At 46.4% G+C, this 18,867-nt stretch overlaps 1 protein-coding gene across 1 annotated transcript in view; it reads left to right on the top strand.

Annotated features, from left to right (window-relative positions):
• The window catches only part of slc17a8 (solute carrier family 17 member 8), a 23,444-nt gene extending 11,039 nt beyond the window's left edge, over nt 1-12,405 (top strand). Inside the window, exons 6-12 of the mRNA XM_056281847.1 lie at nt 2,833-2,919; nt 3,497-3,639; nt 4,241-4,390; nt 4,519-4,651; nt 10,785-10,895; nt 11,432-11,559; nt 12,076-12,405. Coding sequence (XP_056137822.1) covers nt 2,833-2,919; nt 3,497-3,639; nt 4,241-4,390; nt 4,519-4,651; nt 10,785-10,895; nt 11,432-11,559; nt 12,076-12,405 — 1,082 coding nt within the window. The remainder of the gene's footprint in view (nt 1-2,832; nt 2,920-3,496; nt 3,640-4,240; nt 4,391-4,518; nt 4,652-10,784; nt 10,896-11,431; nt 11,560-12,075) is intronic.
• The last annotated feature ends 6,462 nt before the right edge of the window (nt 12,406-18,867 follow it).

The following is an 18,867-nucleotide window of genomic DNA, read 5'->3' on the forward strand; positions in this document are numbered from 1 at the left end:
CTGAGTGAGGATGGTGAAAATGAGGTTCCTGAGTGAGGATGGTGAACATGAGGTTCCTGAGTGAGGATGGTGAACATGAGGTTCCTGAGTGAGGATGGTGAACATGAGGTTCCTGAGTGAGGATGGTGAAAATGAGGTTCCTGAGTGAGGATGGTGAAAATGAGGTTCCTGAGTGAGGATGGTGAACATGAGGTTCCTGAGTGAGGATGGTGAACATGAGGTTCCTGAGTGAGGATGGTGAACATGAGGTTCCTGAGTGAGGATGGTGAACATGAGGTTCCTGAGTGAGGATAGTGAACATGAGGTTCCTGAGTGAGGATGGTGAAAATGAGGTTCCTGAGTGAGGATGGTGAACATGGTGGGAGCTTCTTTTGTTTTGTTTTGTTTATTTTGTTTTGGTTTTGCAGGGGCAGTCTGCTGCCATTGCCCCTGGAACTAAAATAGCAATCTTGCACAGTAAACTGGTCCCATGGCAACCATGCATGAAATCCTCTTGACACTGTCCCTGCATGAACACCTTCACCTGCGCACACTGAAGGAGCTCTTCGTCTGTTCACCTGCGTGACGTCGCTTCCTGTCCAGGAGCTCCACGCGCCACTCGGCACAGAGGGCTGGTCAGCCCATCACATAACAGCGCCCCCATTAAAACCCCTCCCTGGCCGCGCAGCGCCACCGTCTCGGTCCGACAGTCGCTGCTCAGCGAAGCTGGTGGTTTCTGACGGTTCCGCTTCCTTTCGGGACCGGAATAAGGCGTCACTGCAGAGCTGTGGTGTCGAAGGGGGTTAACAAGCACGCAGGGGAGCCAGAACGGGGACATTTGGATTTATTTCATATGACTGTGGCATGGTGACCGCGCCCAGCAGTGACGTCATTTTTGGTAATAAATAAAAAGTTCATTTCGATCATCTTGATTGATCAGTGATCATATGACAGTTGATCAGTTATCTGTAATGGCATGTCATCCTCACAAATCATCTTTAGCAAATGGGACAAAATGTGTCCGTGCTGTGATCCGGCGTTAGAATGGAGTTCTACTGTAAGTGACATGTCTCCACTGTTTCTATCGCACTCAACTCTTCTCAGATCCAAGCATCACTAGAACGACCAAGGCGGTCATTTTGACCGTTTTGGGTTTTCAAAGTTTAGTAACTTTGTGGGGGGGGGGGGATACAGACCTGCCGCTCCCTGAATGCTCTTAACACTGCATATATTTGCTTTAAAACGAGTTTTACATCAAAAAGTCATGATCACATCTACCTAAAACGACCATGACCAGTCAAAATGACCGCGCGTAATTTGCGCGTCTTCGCGTGCGTCATGTCAGTATTTATGACGCGTGTTGGTCGCGTCATTTCCTTCGTGAAGGTCATTGCTCTGTCCTAGAAACACACTAGCGCCCTCCAGTGCAGACAAATAGTCTACACTTCGTGTTTGATTATTGCCAACATGTCTGGTTACAGACAGGATGGCACGGTGGCGCAGTGGTTAGAAAGTCCTGGGTTCGAGCCCCGGGGTAGTCCAGCCTTGGTGGGTGGTCCCGGGTCGTCCTCTGTGTGGAGTTTGCATGTTCTCCCCGTGTCTGCGTGGGTTTCCTCCCACAGTCCAAAGACCTGTAGGTCAGGTGGATCGGCCGTACGGAAATTGTTCTTACAAGCGCGCGCGCACGCGTGTGTGTGCGCGCTCGCGTGTGGGTGTGGGTGTGGGTGTGTGTGTGTGTGTGTGTAGGTGTGTGTGTGTGTGCGTGTGGGTGTGTGTGTGTGTGTGCGTGTGGGTGTGTGTGTGTGTGTGTGTGGGTGTGTGTGTGTGGGTGTGTGTAGGTGTGTGTGTGTAGGTGTGTGTGTGTGTGTGTGTGGGTGTGTGTGTGTGGGTGTGTGTGGGTGTGTGTGTGGGTGTGTGTGTGTGTGTGTGTGTGGGTGTGTGTGTGTAGGTGTGTGTGTGTGTGCGTGTGGGTGTGTGTGTGTGCGTGTGGGTGTGTGTGTGTGTGTGTGTGGGTGTGTGTGTGTGGGTGTGTGTGTGTGTGTGTGTGTGTGTGTGTGTGTGGGTGTGTGTGTGTGCGTGTGGGTGTGTGTGTGTGTGTGTAGGTGTGTGTGTGTGTGGGTGTGTGTGTGTGTGTAGGTGTGTCTGTGTGTGTGTGTGTAGGTGTGTCTGTGTGTGTGTGTGTGTGTGTGTGTGTGTGTGTGTGTGTGTGTGTGTGTGTGTGCGGGTGTGTGTGTGTGTGTGTGTGTGTGTGTGTGTGTGTAGGTGTGTGTGTGTGTGTGTGTGTGTGTGTGTGTAGGTGTGTGTGTGTGTGTGTGTGGGTGTGTGAGGGTGTGTGTGTGTGTGTGTGTAGGTGTGGGTGTGTAGGTGTGTGTGTGTGTGTGTGTGTGTGTGTGGGTGTGTGTGTGGGTGGGTGGGTGTTGGCCCTCTGTGATGGCCTGGCGGCCTGTCCAGGGTGTCTCCCCGCCTGCCGCCCAGTGGCTGCTGGCGGGATAGGCTCCAGCACCCCTGAGAGCAGGATAAGCGGTTCGGCTGATGGATGGTGGTTACAGACGCACCATGACTACCATGACCACCACCGAGGCGTTGCAGTGTTTACAGGCGTTGGACAGCGGCCATTTTAAATTGTTTAAAAATAGTATTAAAGTTGTTACAATGTTAATTTTGGTGCCAGCTAGTTTCTTAACAGACACACTATCATATGTAATGCATCAATATCTCAACTGCGTGTTTATCTTGACGGAATATAGAGCGTAGAACCCGGCCGTCATTTTGACCGCCCGTGGTCGTTCTCGGTAGGAGTGACGTCCCGCTCGTTGTCGTGTCCGTTTGATGACGTCATGTCGATGTTTGCAGGATCCTACGCAGGAGCGGTTATTGCCATGCCTTTAGCAGGAGTTCTGGTGCAGTACGTTGGGTGGCCTTCAGTCTTCTATATCTACGGTAAGACTGACCCTTCCCCGGCTTCTGTGAAATATTTGAGATTAGAAACCATACATGCATTTTATTTCTTCTGCAAAGGGAAAACAGGGTATCTCACCAGGTGTCCGGCAGGTGCTGGGCAACAAGAAACCGAACACAAGAGTCAATGCCGGCACGAGGAGGAGCACTTTTCATCAAGCCCTTGCTGGCGTGAGATGACATTGACGTATTGCTCTTTGTCATGCCTGGTGCGAGGCGTTATGTCGGAGCCGAGTTGTCCTTAGCGTGATTAAACACGACTGCGGCTCAAGCAGGTGCAGACTTCGCCTGATGGGTTTCAATATATCTACTCGGCTCCTCGGGCGATCTAATCTCATGATTAATTGATGTAGTGAACAGTTTCCTGTCTGGCCTGCGTGACTCATACTTTGTTCATATTCTTTTAATAATGAAAATTCTTGTGGTCCCGAGAAGGTCTCGGGCCAGTTTAATTAGTCTGCCTTGCCTCCATCTCAGTCTGGGATACCTGGAATAATCCTGAGCACCTCTTTTGTCAGTGCATTATCTGCATAAAGCATGTCGCTGCTTCCATGTGAAGGTGTGTTCGGGATCATCTGGTACGTCTTCTGGCTCTTACTGGCGTACGGAAGCCCAGCTGTCCACCCCACTATCAGCGATGAGGAGAGGACATACATAGAAACCGCCATCGGAGAAAGGGTCAATTTACTGAATGCCACCGAGGTGTTTATCTCTCTCTCTCTCTCTCTCTCTCTCTCTCTCTCTCTCTCTCTCTCTCTCACACACACACACACACACACACACACACACACACACACACACACATCAGAGGGGGCATCCGGGTAGCGTAGTGGTCTATTCCGTTGCCTACCAACACGGGGATCGCCGGTTCGAATCCCAGTGTTACCTCCGGCTTGGTCGGGCGTCCCTACAGACACAATTAGCCGTGTCTGCGGGTGGGAAGCCGGATGTGGGTATGTGTCCTGGTCGCTGCACTAGCACCTCCTCTGGTCGGCCGGGGTGCCTGTTCAGGGGAGAAGGGGAACTGGGGGGAATAGCGTGCTCCTCCCGCGCGCTACGTCCCCCTGGTGAAACTCCTCACTGTCAGGTGAAAAGAAGCTGCTGGTGACTCCACATGTATGGGAGGAGGCATGTGGTAGTCTGCAGCCCTCCCTGGATCAGCAGAGGGGGCGGAGCAGAGACCGGGACGGCTCGGAAGAGTGGGGGTAATTGGCCAGGTACAATTGGGGAGGAAAAGGGGGAGGGTAAATAAATAAATAAGACATCAGAGGTTGTGTGTAAGATTGTTTCTCTCCTCCGCCAGAAATTCAAGACTCCATGGCGCCGTTTCTTTACCTCCATGCCTGTCTATGCCATCATTGTGGCCAACTTCTGCCGCAGCTGGACTTTTTACCTGCTCCTCATCAGCCAGCCAGCGTATTTTGAGGAAGTCTTCGGCTTCCCGATCAGCAAGGTTGGCCTCACAGCTATGCTACGCCAGCAGCACTGATGCTTAGAAACACCCAGCAGCACAGACGTATTTCTTATTGCGCTGCACATTAACTTCATGGCCTCGTTGACCTTTGCCCTCCCTCCCTACAGGTTGGAATTCTTTCTGCTGTGCCCCATATGGTGATGACCATTGTTGTACCCATTGGAGGACAGCTGGCAGACTTCCTACGCAGCAACAAAATCCTGTCCACAACAAACGTGCGGAAAATCATGAACTGTGGAGGTATGTCTGGGTGGACAAGATGCCGACACGGTTTGTGGTGCTTTTATCGCAGTCTGACCCCCAAAGCCGCTGTGAGGAACATTTGTGATTTTGTGCATTTTAACTTCTGGAGCGATTCGGAATTGCTGGTTCGTCTAGAATAGAGTAAGTAGCATCTTTCTTGCTTAACACGCTGCTATTAGTCTTATTCCAGCTGCTTGAGTATTGGTCATTTTCGCTATACATCTGCTGCTGGTTCCTAGTGGGATCTTACTCTAGCTGTAGCTGTCTTATTCTATTTACTTACTTGTCTTATTTACTTATTCTACCTGTAGCTGTTTTTTCACCTAGTGTGCCCTTAAATATATTCTTGTTGCCTAGCTGTTTTGACTTAGTTATCCTTTTAGCTTATGAATATATTTCTTGGTAACTTGCTGTTTGCATTTTTAATAGTATTGTGTGAGGTTTGATAGAGTTTTACATAAGTGACCAGTTTCTGGGCAATAGGCCTATTTTCAGTGTACCTCTTTGGCCAATTGGGTGTTAAGTGGCCAGGGTGTGGCCTGCACTGGTGGCAGACAATTAGCAATCAGTGTTCTTTAAATCACTGCTGCTACTTCCAAGCATCAGGCAAACAAGCTTAGATTGAACGAGGGCTAGAGTGAACAAATGCAAGCGTGACTTTTTCAAGCCAAGACTTCGTCAAGCAAGGACTGCTCTTTTTAGATCCGGTCAGTCATCTGTATTTTGTGGACCTAGTATAGACTATGTGTTTCCTTCACATTCCTGTCCTTTCCTCTTCCCGGGGCTGGCATAGACGTTGGGTCACTCCTAGGTGCTGTGACCCTACCAATCTCATCTATCCCACTCTCTCCACTCACGTTGAGCAAGTGGAGATGGGAGGGCTCTGGAATTGCCAGTCTGTGGTGCCGAAAGCTGAGTTTATCTCAGGCTACGCATCCTTGCTCTCCCTCAACTTTCTTGCTCTAACTGAGACCTGGATCATGCCAGAAAACACTACCACACCCGCAGCTCTGTCTGATGTGTATTCTTTTTCTCACACTCCCAGAGCTGGGAGGCGAGGTGGTGGTACTGGCCTGCTAATCTCCCTGAAATGGAAATACTCTCTTGTTTCCATTCCACAATTTTCTCTGCCCTCTTTTGAATTTCATGCTGTTACTGTCTCTTATCCAGTCAAACTCACCATCATGGTTGTATGCCGCCCACCAGGCCCCCTTGGTGAGTTTCTGGAGGAGCTTGACACACTTGTCTCGCACTTCCCTGTTGATGACTCTGCACTTATCCTTCTCGGTGACTTCAACATCCACACTAACAAGCTAGATCCTCTTCTCTCTTTCCTCTCCTCCTTTGACCTTCACCTCTCACCCTCTCCTCCTACCCACAAGGCCGGCAACCAGCTGGACCTTATCTTTACTAGACACTGTCTTATTTCCAATCTCTCTGTTACTCCCCTCCAGCTCTCTGACCACTATTTCATGTCCTAATCTCTCTCCCTCTCTTCCCCCCCCTCAGCCCCTTCCCCTACCCACATGGTTTCCACCCGTAGACACCTCCGCTCTCTCTCCACCACTGATCTTTCTTCCTCTGTTACCTCTATCCTCCCTACACCTGAAACTTTCTCTCTCCTAGCCCCTGACACTGCTACTGATCTTCTCTCTACCCTCTCCTCTTCTCTGGACAATCTCTGCCCCCTCACCTCCAGGCCTGCACGCCCAACTCCACCTGCCCCTTGGTACATACTGACAGAGGGAGCCTGAGAGTGGCAGAGCGCAAATGGAGAAAAGGCAAACTCCCAGAGGACCTTCTCAACTTCCAATCTCTTCTTTCCACTTTCTCCTCCTCCCTTTCTGCTGCTAAGGCTGCCTTCTATCGCTCTAAAATCCTATCCTCTGCCTCTAATCCTAAGAAACTCTTTGAAACCTTCTCTAGACTTCTTCAACCCCACCTCCTCCTCCTACTTTCTCCCTGATGACTTCGCTAACTTCTTTGACAAGAAGGTAAATGACATCAGATCCTCCTTTTCTCACCACCCGGTTAGTGCTGCTTGCACTATCCCACCCTCTGCACCCTCCCTCACTTCTCCACGTCCCACCCTATCCCACCTCACTCCCCTCTCCCCCGACGAGGTTCTAAACCTCATCACATCCAGTCGCCCCACCACATGCTCCCTTGACCCGGTCCCCTCCCCTCTTCTTCAATCTATAGCACCTGAACTCCTTCCCTATGTAACCCACCTCATCAACACCTCCCTCCAGGCAGGATGCTTTCCATCTGCCTTCAAGACTGCTAGAGTCCCCCCCCCTTCTCAAGGAACCATCACTTAACCCCTCTGACGTCAAAAACTACAGACCAGTTTCCCTTCTACCCTTTCTATCCAAAACGTTCGAACGTGCTGTCTTTAACCAACTTTCTTTGTACCTCCACCAGAACAACCTCCTGGACCCCAACCAGTCTGGGTTCAGGGTGGGTCACTCGACAGAGATGGCCCTCCTTGCAGTGACAGAATCGCTGCACTCTGCGAGAGCAAACTCTCTCTCCTGATACTCCTGGACCTGTCAGCTGCGTTCGACACAGTGAACCACCAGATCCTCCTCTCTACCCCCGAGGGGCTGGGTGTCACAGGCTCTGCACTCTCAATGTTTGCATCCTACCTGACGGGTCACTCCTACCAGGTGACATGGAGGGGATCTGTGTCAGAGCCTCGCAGACTGACTACAGGCGTTCCACAGGGTTCGGTTCTGGTGCCTCTCCTTTTCTCCCTGTACACGACATCCCTGGTTTCTGTTATTCACTCGCATGACTTCTCTTACCATTGTTATGATGATGACACCCAGCTGATCTTGTCCTTTCCTCCCTCTGACTCACAAGTAGAGACACGCATTGCTGCGTGCTTGACTGACATCTCGGAGTGGATGGCGACATACCACCTGAAGCTCAATCTGGACAAGACAAAGCTGATGTTCCTCCTGGGGAAAGGTTGGCCACACTGAGACCTGGCCATCACCATTGACAACACCGTGGTGACGCCGCTCAGACTCCGATGAATCTGGGTGTGATCCTGGATGACCAATTGTCGTTTGCTGAAAACGTTGCATCGGTTGCTCGCTCCTGCAGATTTCTCCTCTATAACATCAGGAGGATTCACCCATTCCTCACCGATGAGATGGCACAGGTGCTCATCCAGACTCTGGTCATCTCCCAGCTGGACTACGGCAACTCCCTCCTTGCTGGTGCATCGGCCATCAGACCTCTGGAGCTTGTTCAGAAAGCTGCAGTTCGTCTGGTGTTCAACCGCCCTAAGTTCTCCCACACAACTCCCCTTCTCATGTCCCTACACTGGCTCCCAGTAGCTGCTCGCATCCAGTGTAAGACTCTGGTGCTAGCCTACAGGGCAGTGAAAGGAACAGCTCCTTCCTATCTCCAGGCCATGGTCAAGCCCTACACCCCCGCCCGACCACTTCGCTCTGCTGTCTCGGAATGCCTGGTTGCCCCATCACTAAGAGGCCCTTGCTGCCGATCGACCCGGTCATGGCTCTTTTCTGTCCTGGCCCCACAGTGGTGGAATGAACTCCCCACTGATGTCAGGACAGCGGAGTCGCTGCCCATCTTTCGGCGCAGGTTGAAAACTCACCTCTTTAAGAACTACCACCCTGTTACTTGTTCTTAGCACTTATTGTATTCATTCATTTAAAAAAACAAAACCCTCTTTCTTGCACTTTTACTTTAGCACTGGTTTTGCTCTTAGATGCTTGTTTAGATGCACTTATGACCTCTGACGACTAGTAGTTCTCCTGATTTCCTACGTTAAATGCACTTATTGTAAGTCGCTTTGGATACAAGCGTCGGCTAAATGACTGTAATGTAATTTTCGTGAAAGCAAAATACAACTAGTAAATAGCTGCAGGGGCTACTGAGAGGTAACGACTGAGGTGAATGAGCCCACCCCCACCCTGTGTGTAAACTTTACTGCCTTTTTTTGTCTTGGCTGTTTTGATTTGTTGTTGTTATTCACAATGCAGGTCAGGATTCAAGTAAACTACCACTCAGAAGCTGTAATGTCCTAAATGTAGACCATCTCTCATGTATCAGGGTGTATAGCAAGAACGTGATGACTGCAGCAGTGCAGAATCTGCTCGAAAGTCATTCAACTATCCCTGCTACACGTCCTGGACACATAAGAGATGATCTTATGTACATTTAAATAAACTGCACATTTATTCAAATGTGCAGTTTACAATGCTCAGACTGAAGCATGCTGGGTGATTATGAGGAATGCACATCGTGTACTGAATATGTTTAACTGACAGATAACTGAAACAATGGGATGTGGGCTAAGGATCACTTTCCTTTGTTTGCTGTTGTTTTGTACATCTGCCCATGACACGTGTTGCTTGTTTAGATTTGGCCAAACTTCAGGGCTGATCAGTATATGAAATGAGCGATTATCCTACAAGAGGGGAGGGTTTACGTAGTAAGACTACCATGTCACTGTGGCCTCATTCATGGTGAAACAAGACATGTGTCTCTACAGGACACTGAGACTGGACTTTAACGCCTGGGGGCACCAGTGGCTGTAACGTTTGATCACCAAAGTCTTTTGCCCATTTTGACACGGCATTCTTTTTAAACTGCAGTGTAACAGTGCATTATCTACATCAAACGTTTCTGGAAAAAGGTTCATTTGTCGGGAACGTTGACAAGACTTGAACGTCATTTTTCAGTTTTCCTGACTCTTCTTCCTATTTAGAAGAAATGGCCTGACCGAAGGTCTCTGACCGATTAGCCCAAAACTTGACAAATCAACCTAAAATATTTCCAGTAGAACACCAAACTACACATTTACATTAGAGACCCTGTGGGCCTGCAGAGTTAGTAGAGTCCCAGAGAGCTTAAAAAATGGCTGCGGTGCCACACGTGTGACAACCACAGTCTTCCAGGTCTCTGAAGTCTGGCAGTAGTCCTTTTTTGTTCCAACTTTTTTTAGTTTGGATGTTAATGATATATTTATAACAGGGACAACATTTTGCAGAAATACAACAGTTGACAAGACACTCCATAAGAGGCCAAGCTGTTGGAAAAAAAATGTGTAATTATTCAATGTGCGTATGAAATGTAAAATGCATGCTCGGTTTTCAGTTAGCATGTGCACAAAATATACGACGTGTGCTCGACTTGGGTGCAGGACTTGCACATGAAGTGAGCTCCATTCAAAACCCCTCATAAATACGCCGACCCCTTTTCTTTGGCGGTGACAGCTGAGGTCTGCCTGTGCTTGTACAAATCAAATCAAGGTTTAACTGAAGTGGGCTATTTTTTGTTAAATTAAAAAGTGACTGTAGTGAGTCTGCTGACACCTACAGGTTGACTGATACTCTGTGATATAAGCGTAGCAGGACAAACACAGCTGCAGCTAATAAAGTTATTAATGGGGCTGTTGGCTGTAGGTGTGCCGAAGAACCAGCACTGACAGTGCTACTGACAGTTGTTAGTGCTGATAGTTGTACTGCACATCTAAATCAAACAGACCAAGGATTCACAGCTGCCTGCTATGCTCACATCACAGAGTACCAAGCCCAGCCTGCCATGTTTTTAAATTTTACATGGTTTTTCACCTCCAGATGTCAGGAAACTCGCTAAAATGGTCCAGGATTTAGTCACTCTTTAAGATGTTTTAATTTATTTGGACTTGACAGCACTTACAATACAAGGTGTCGTTGTCAGTCAAAGTTTTACAACTACATCAGGGGCTGATGGGCTTTACTGTTGTCCATGCTGACTTGGATGATTTGTGGCTATATAGTTGATTGCATTCAAACTGAGCACACATTTTGGTTTTTGTGCACATGCTTACTGCAAATTCAGTAATAGTTTTATATTGCTTGTGCACACTTAATATTTTATGCTCGCAAAATAATTTCTTTTGGAATTTTAGCTTTTATTAAGACCTGCACTGCAGTCAAGCTTTAAGCTTACATAGTACTCACTAGTATTCAGTTCACCAGCTGAGCCAGCAGAACAGTCCCCAAACGGTTTTTACACACAGGGTAGCCTCTCCCAGGGTCCACTGATTAAAGTCACTACAGAGTTTCTTAACAGATGTGATGAAATCCATTCTCACTGTGTCTGTTGGCAGGTTTTGGCATGGAGGCCACTCTGTTGCTGGTGGTTGGGTTCTCACACACACGCGGGGTGGCTATCTCCTTCCTGGTTCTGGCAGTAGGCTTTAGTGGATTCGCTATCTCAGGTATTGTCTGTATGTCTCAGAAGGTTTTGCAAACAAGTTGTAGAAAGGTTCTCATTCAACATCACACACAGACTGTTTTTAGGCCGACTTCAACCTTTAAAGGTGCAGGCTTTGACTGAACATTAAGGCCAGGGGACGGTCCCACCGCTGGCATATAAACTGGTGACTACAGAGGATTTTTTAAATCTCTCTGTTGGTGTACACATTCATTGCATCATCTGTTACTTTGGAAAATATGATGACATGAGGCTTTTTATCACATCAAAACAGCTCCAGGCAGTTGCAGTATGCACCTTCACTTTTGGCTATGATGCATACTTGCATTAGTCTGCCAAGGCCTCACACGAGGCCCTTACTGAATATTTTATTAACTGTTTGCAGGGCAGGCAAATTAGCATACAATTACTGTACAGCGAAATGCCTTTAAACTACAATCATATTTACACAACTAATGTTAGGTAAACTATAACATATGTCTAATTTCATATTCTCAACAAAAGTGGTGGTTTGACAGTTGTATTAATTTTTCTCTCTAGGGTTTAATGTCAATCATTTGGATATCGCCCCGCGCTATGCCAGTATTTTGATGGGCATCTCTAACGGTGTGGGCACGCTGTCGGGAATGGTGTGCCCCTTGATTGTTGGAGCCCTAACTAAAAACAAGGTATGGACGGTTTGGGCATGTTTTCCTGCTTGGCATGCATGCTGATTGGGCCTTTCACCACAATACCATTTTGTCTTCACCTTGAATGTACCTGAGTCTCTGCACTGTTTTCAGTTCAGCGGCTTTTTTACTGCAATGCTTTCTTTTGACCGGAGTCCTGTAAAGCCATAATAAAGCCCATAATAAAAGTGCATGACAACCATACTTTCTAACAGTGTTTCACAGTGAGGCTCTTCTCTCTCCTGAGTTGATGTATCATCTGTGATGTGTTGTCGTAACACTTCGCTTTAATCGAGGCAGAAATGGTTCGTTTCCTGACATCGCTCAGTCAGAAACTCCAAACAACCTCGAACTCTTAAACCAAACCACCTTGTGGATCATGTTTTCAGATGTGCAGGACGATGTATAAAATATATCGTGTTTTTAACGAGTTTTCATTACAGTGCAAATTTCTGTTGTACATTGTGATGCACACTAACAGAGAATTCTCCGACTTCTCTTCATCTCCCCACACAGACTCGTCTGGAGTGGCAGAACGTGTTCGTGATTGCGGCCATGGTGCATTACTCTGGAGTCATCTTCTACGCTATCTTTGCATCGGGGGAGAAGCAGGACTGGGCAGATCCTGAGGACACAAGTGAGGATAAATGTGGCATTATCGACGAGGATGAGCTGGCTGAAGAGTCTGAGCTCAACAGCGAGAGCCGCTTGGCACCAAAACAGAGCTACGGCACTGCAGACAATTCCTCTGGGTGGAAGCGGGGCTGGAGAAAGAGAGGAGTAACCGTGCAGGAGGAGGAAGATGGAAACCCACATTACGGAAATGGAAACTACCAGGACCAATAGCAGTGATGAACTCTTTTGGGCCAAAGAGCTCCTCTTTCACACAAACCCTAAAGTCACAGATGAAGGATCTCATTCAAACCCGTGGAGCTGTCATCCAAACTACCACATCTGGTACTCTGCAAAAGTTGGACTTTGTTGTTGCTTTATTTACTAATTTTGTTCTTGTGATCTGATAAAGAAGGCCTTCATAACGACATGCCAGAAGAAATAATGTGTTTCTCTGACACTTAATTTGAGAAGAATATTGAACTAAAAACAGTGAAACAACAAATGTACAGAACGTTACATCAGAAAATAAGATGCTTTAGGAAAAACGACGTACAATATATTCACCAAACATGCCAGTCGCAGGAGAGATGGCTAGAATATTAGACAAACCACAGATGAACATATATTACAAGGAAATCCTACAACGGCATTTGATGAATGTACCTTTAAACGACATCATTTATCAAACCCCAATTATACAACTTGTGCTGAACAAACCCTACATTTACATTAAAGTTGAACTGCAATGTATTTTGCGTCCGGCACCTCTGACCGTGTTGCGGTCTTTATCCACGTGTTGTGTCAGCGAAGCAAAGTCAGGACAGACGTGCTAGTGGAACGTGGGAGGCATGTCGGAAGTTTCTATCGACCATTGTTGGAGGAGGCCACAGTGTTAAAAGTGTTAAAGTGGGGGTGTCTGGGTAGCGTAGCAATCTATTCTGTTGCCTACCAACACGGGGGTCACCAGTTCAAATCCCCGTGTTACCTCCGGCTTGGTCGGGCGCCCCTACAGACACAACTGGCCATGTCTGCGGGTGGGAAGCCGGATGTGGGTATGTGTCCTGGTCACTGTACTAGCGCCTCCTCTGGTCGGCCGGGGTGTCTGTTCGGGGGGGAGGGGGAACTGGGGGGAATAGCGTGATCCTCCCACGCGCTACGCCCCCCTGGTGAAACTCCTCACTGTCAGGTGAAAAGAAGCGGCTGGTGACTCCACATGTATGGGAGGAGGCATGTGGTAGTCTGCAGCCCTCCCCGGATCAGCAGAGGGGGGTGGAGCAGAGACCGGGACGGCTCGGAAGAGTGGGGTAATTGGCAAGATACAATTGGGGAGAAAAAGGGGGAGAAAAAAAAAGGAAAAAAAGTGTTAAAGTGAGCTTTATTTTATCTCTTTATGTGCTTGTGAATATTTGCCAGTGTCAGGTGATTCCACACGTCAGTCTCGGTTTGTCGGCAGGTCTCATGTCACCGCTCCTCCGCTCCTTATCAACACATCACATCCAACATCAGGACCTGTCCTGCACTGACGGTGTGATGAGCTGGAGGGAAGGACAGAACATGGAGGGTGGACTCAACGCGTTTCATTTTGACACGGCGTGTGTTGACGTGACATGATGAAAACACCCAGCGTTGGTGTACTTATCACTTTCTTGTTCATCTTTGTTGCATTGTCTGAATGTATCTTAAAGGGGTGTAGGAAAACTACACCCAAAGAGGTCCTGTATCCTGAAAATAATGTACAGTACTGTAACATTTCATTAATCCTGAAAAAAGGATGGGGTAAATCTGCAGCAGTTATCATTGCTGTTGATAAACACAGCATCCTTTTTTCTTTTTTTTTTACAGTAAATTGTTGTACTGTTGTTTGAAGGAGTATTGATTTGGTTTGCACATCACAAATTACCCGTGTTTTACCTACTGTAACAACTCTGTATTCAGATGTACGGGGTTACAAACTAAAAAATCCTGAACGGGAATTGAATATTGGATTAAGTAAATAAACACTGTTCATCATCAAACGCTCTTTAACAACCTTAATGTGCTGATTTCACCATCGAACCATCTAATGACAGTCTGAGAGTCTTATCACAGTCTCATTATGGACTCATGAGTCTCATGACAGTCTCATGACAGTCCCATGATAGTCTCATGAGTCTCATGACAGTCTCATGACAGTCTCGTGACAGTCTCATGATGGGGGAAAAACTGCAAATGAGGAATAAAATAAAAGATGATTTGGAGTATGTACCAGTCAGCTGAATGCAAATAATAGAATCCTTTTTCAGATTGAGTAACAAAAAAAAATCCTCAACCTAATTCCAGTTTCTACCTTTCGGTTCCATGTTCACCTTGAATCCCATCCGTATGAAGGAGAATACCTCTGGGTTATCCTGCGGGATTACTGCCTGGCTTAGAAATGAACATTCATTCCCAAATTGAAATTATATATAAAAAAAAACAGTGCAAGGCTTGCGCTGATTTTTAAAATGTTCTTTTTAATAATTAAAAAAGAAGCTCTTTCTCTGTTCCTCTGTTTCACTTTCGACCCCGTCTTGTTTTCAAGCCTTGTTACCTCTTTATCTTACACAACTATTTGACAAAATAGACCATCCTTAGAACTGCATGTTTATGTTGCTGGCCTCAACTTAGCTATCTGAATTATTAAGAGCTCCACTGACTGCTCTGTTTCCCATCATCCTGCAGTAAACATCCTTCGTCTTATCGGTCTCCAGCTTCCACATTGTTCCACTATCCCAGTGGGAGACGGTCACTGGCGGAGACACTCTCTGAACATCACCTCACAAGTACTACATCTGAGCCTCACAAGTATCACATCTGAGCCTCACAAGTACTACATCTGAGCCTCACAAGTATTCCATCTGAACCTCACAAGTATCACATCTGAGCCTCACAAGTACTAAATCTGAACCTCACAAGTACTACATCTGAGCCTCACAAGTATCACATCTGAGCCTCACAAGTACTACATCTGAGCCTCACAAGTATCACATCTGAGCCTCACAAGTACTACATCTGAGCCTCACAAGTATCACATCTGAGCCTCACAAGTACTACATCTGAGCCTCACAAGTATCACATCTGAACCTCACAAGTATCACATCTGAACCTCACAAGTATCACATCTGAGCCTCACAAGTATCACATCTGAGCCTCACAAGTATCACATCTGAACCTCACAAGTATCACATCTGAGCCTCACAAGTACTAAATCTGAACCTCACAAGTACTGCATCTGAGCCTCACAAGTATCACATCTGAACCTCACAAGTATCACATCTGAACCTCACAAGTATCACATCTGAGCCTCACAAGTATCACATCTGAGCCTCACAAGTATCACATCTGAACCTCACAAGTATTCCATCTGAACCTCACGAGTATCACATCTGAGCCTCACAAGTACTAAATCTGAACCTCACAAGTATCACATCTGAACCTCACAAGTATCACATCTGAGCCTCACAAGTACTACATCTGAGCCTCACAAGTATCACATCTGAACCTCACAAGTATCACATCTGAACCTCACAAGTATTCCATCTGAACCTCACAAGTATCACATCTGAGCCTCACAAGTATCACATCTGAACCTCACAAGTATCACATCTGAGCCTCACAAGTATCACCTCTGAGCCTCACAAGTATCACATCTGAACCTCACAAGTATTCCATCTGAACCTCACAAGTATCACATCTGAGCCTCACAAGTACTAAATCTGAACCTCACAAGTACTACATCTGAGCCTCACAAGTATCACATCTGAGCCTCACAAGTACTACATCTGACCCTCACAAGTATCACATCTGAACCTCACAAGTATCACATCTGAACCTCACAAGTATTCCATCTGAACCTCACAAGTATCACATCTGAACCTCACAAGTATCACATCTGAACCTCACAAGTATCACATCTGAGCCTCACAAGTATCAACTCTGAGCCTCACAAGTATCACATCTGAACCTCACAAGTATCACATCTGAGCCTCACAAGTACTACATCTGACCCTCACAAGTATCACATCTGAACCTCACAAGTATCACATCTGAACCTCACAAGTATCACATCTGAGCCTCACAAGTATCAACTCTGAGCCTCACAAGTATCACATCTGAGCCTCACAAGTATCACATCTGAACCTCACAAGTATCACATCTGAACCTCACAAGTACTAAATCTGAACCTAACAAGTATCACATCTGAACCTCACAAGTATCACATCTGAACCTCACAAGTATCACATCTGAACCTCACAAGTATCACATCTGAACCTCACAAGTACTAAATCTGAACCTAACAAGTATCACATCTGAACCTCACAAGTATCACATCTGAGCCTCACAAGTACTAAATCTGAACCTCACAAGTACTACATCTGAGCCTCACAAGTATCACATCTGAGCCTCACAAGTACTACATCTGAGCCTCACAAGTATCACATCTGAACCTCACAAGTATCACATCTGAACCTCACAAGTATCACATCTGAGCCTCACAAGTATCACATCTGAGCCTCACAAGTATCACATCTGAACCTCACAAGTATCACATCTGAGCCTCACAAGTACTAAATCTGAACCTCACAAGTACTGCATCTGAGCCTCACAAGTATCACATCTGAACCTCACAAGTATCACATCTGAACCTCACAAGTATCACATCTGAGCCTCACAAGTATCACATCTGAGCCTCACAAGTATCACATCTGAACCTCACAAGTATTCCATCTGAACCTCACGAGTATCACATCTGAGCCTCACAAGTACTAAATCTGAACCTCACAAGTATCACATCTGAACCTCACAAGTATCACATCTGAGCCTCACAAGTACTACATCTGAGCCTCACAAGTATCACATCTGAACCTCACAAGTATCACATCTGAACCTCACAAGTATTCCATCTGAACCTCACAAGTATCACATCTGAGCCTCACAAGTATCACATCTGAACCTCACAAGTATCACATCTGAGCCTCACAAGTATCACCTCTGAGCCTCACAAGTATCACATCTGAACCTCACAAGTATTCCATCTGAACCTCACAAGTATCACATCTGAGCCTCACAAGTACTAAATCTGAACCTCACAAGTACTACATCTGAGCCTCACAAGTATCACATCTGAGCCTCACAAGTACTACATCTGACCCTCACAAGTATCACATCTGAACCTCACAAGTATCACATCTGAACCTCACAAGTATTCCATCTGAACCTCACAAGTATCACATCTGAACCTCACAAGTATCACATCTGAACCTCACAAGTATCACATCTGAGCCTCACAAGTATCAACTCTGAGCCTCACAAGTATCACATCTGAACCTCACAAGTATTCCATCTGAACCTCACAAGTATCACATCTGAGCCTCACAAGTACTAAATCTGAACCTCACAAGTACTGCATCTGAGCCTCACAAGTATCACATCTGAACCTCACAAGTATCACATCTGAACCTCACAAGTATCACTTCTGAGCCTCACAAGTATCACATCTGAGCCTCACAAGTATCACATCTGAACCTCACAAGTATCACATCTGAGCCTCACAAGTACTAAATCTGAACCTCACAAGTATCACATCTGAGCCTCACAAGTACTAAATCTGAACCTCACAAGTATCACATCTGAACCTCACAAGTATCACATCTGAACCTCACAAGTATCACATCTGAGCCTCACAAGTATCACATCTGAACCTCACAAGTATCACATCTGAGCCTCACAAGTATCACATCTGAACCTCACAAGTATCACATCTGAACCTCACAAGTATCACATTTGAACCTCACAAGTATCACATCTGAGCCTCACAAGTATCACATTTGAACCTCACAAGTATCACATCTGAACCTCACAAGTATCACATCTGAACCTCACAAGTATCACATCTGAGCCTCACAAGTATCACATCTGAACCTCACAAGTATCACATCTGAACCTCACAAGTATCACATTTGAACCTCACAAGTATCACATCTGAGCCTCACAAGTATCACATCTGAACCTCACAAGTATCACATCTGAGCCTCACAAATATCACATCTGAACCTCACAACTATCACATCTGAACCTCACAAGTATCACATTTGAACCTCACAAGTATCACATCTGAGCCTCACAAGTATCACATTTGAACATCACAAGTATCACATCTGAACCTCACAAGTATCACATCTGAGCCTCACAAGTATCACATCTGAACCTCACAAGTATCACATCTGAACCTCACAAGTATCACATCTGAGCCTCACAAGTATCACATCTGAGCCTCACAAGTATCACATCTGAGCCTCACAAGTATCACATCTGAACCTCACAAGTGTCACATCTGAACCTCACAAGTATCACATCTGAACCTCACAAGTATCACATTTGAACCTCACAAGTATCACATCTGAGCCTCACAAGTATCACATCTGAACCTCACAAGTATCACATCTGAGCCTCACAAGTATCACATCTGAGCCTCACAAGTATCACATCTGAACCTCACAAGTATCACATTTGAACCTCACAAGTATCACATCTGAGCCTCACAAGTATCACATCTGAACCTCACAAGTATCACATCTGAACCTCACAAGTATCACATCTGAACCTCACAAGTATCACATCTGAGCCTCACAAGTATCACATCTGAGCCTCACAAGTATCACATCTGAACCTCAC

Source organism: Lampris incognitus, chromosome 6 (genome assembly GCF_029633865.1).
Source record: "Lampris incognitus isolate fLamInc1 chromosome 6, fLamInc1.hap2, whole genome shotgun sequence".
NCBI lineage: Eukaryota > Metazoa > Chordata > Actinopteri > Lampriformes > Lampridae > Lampris > Lampris incognitus.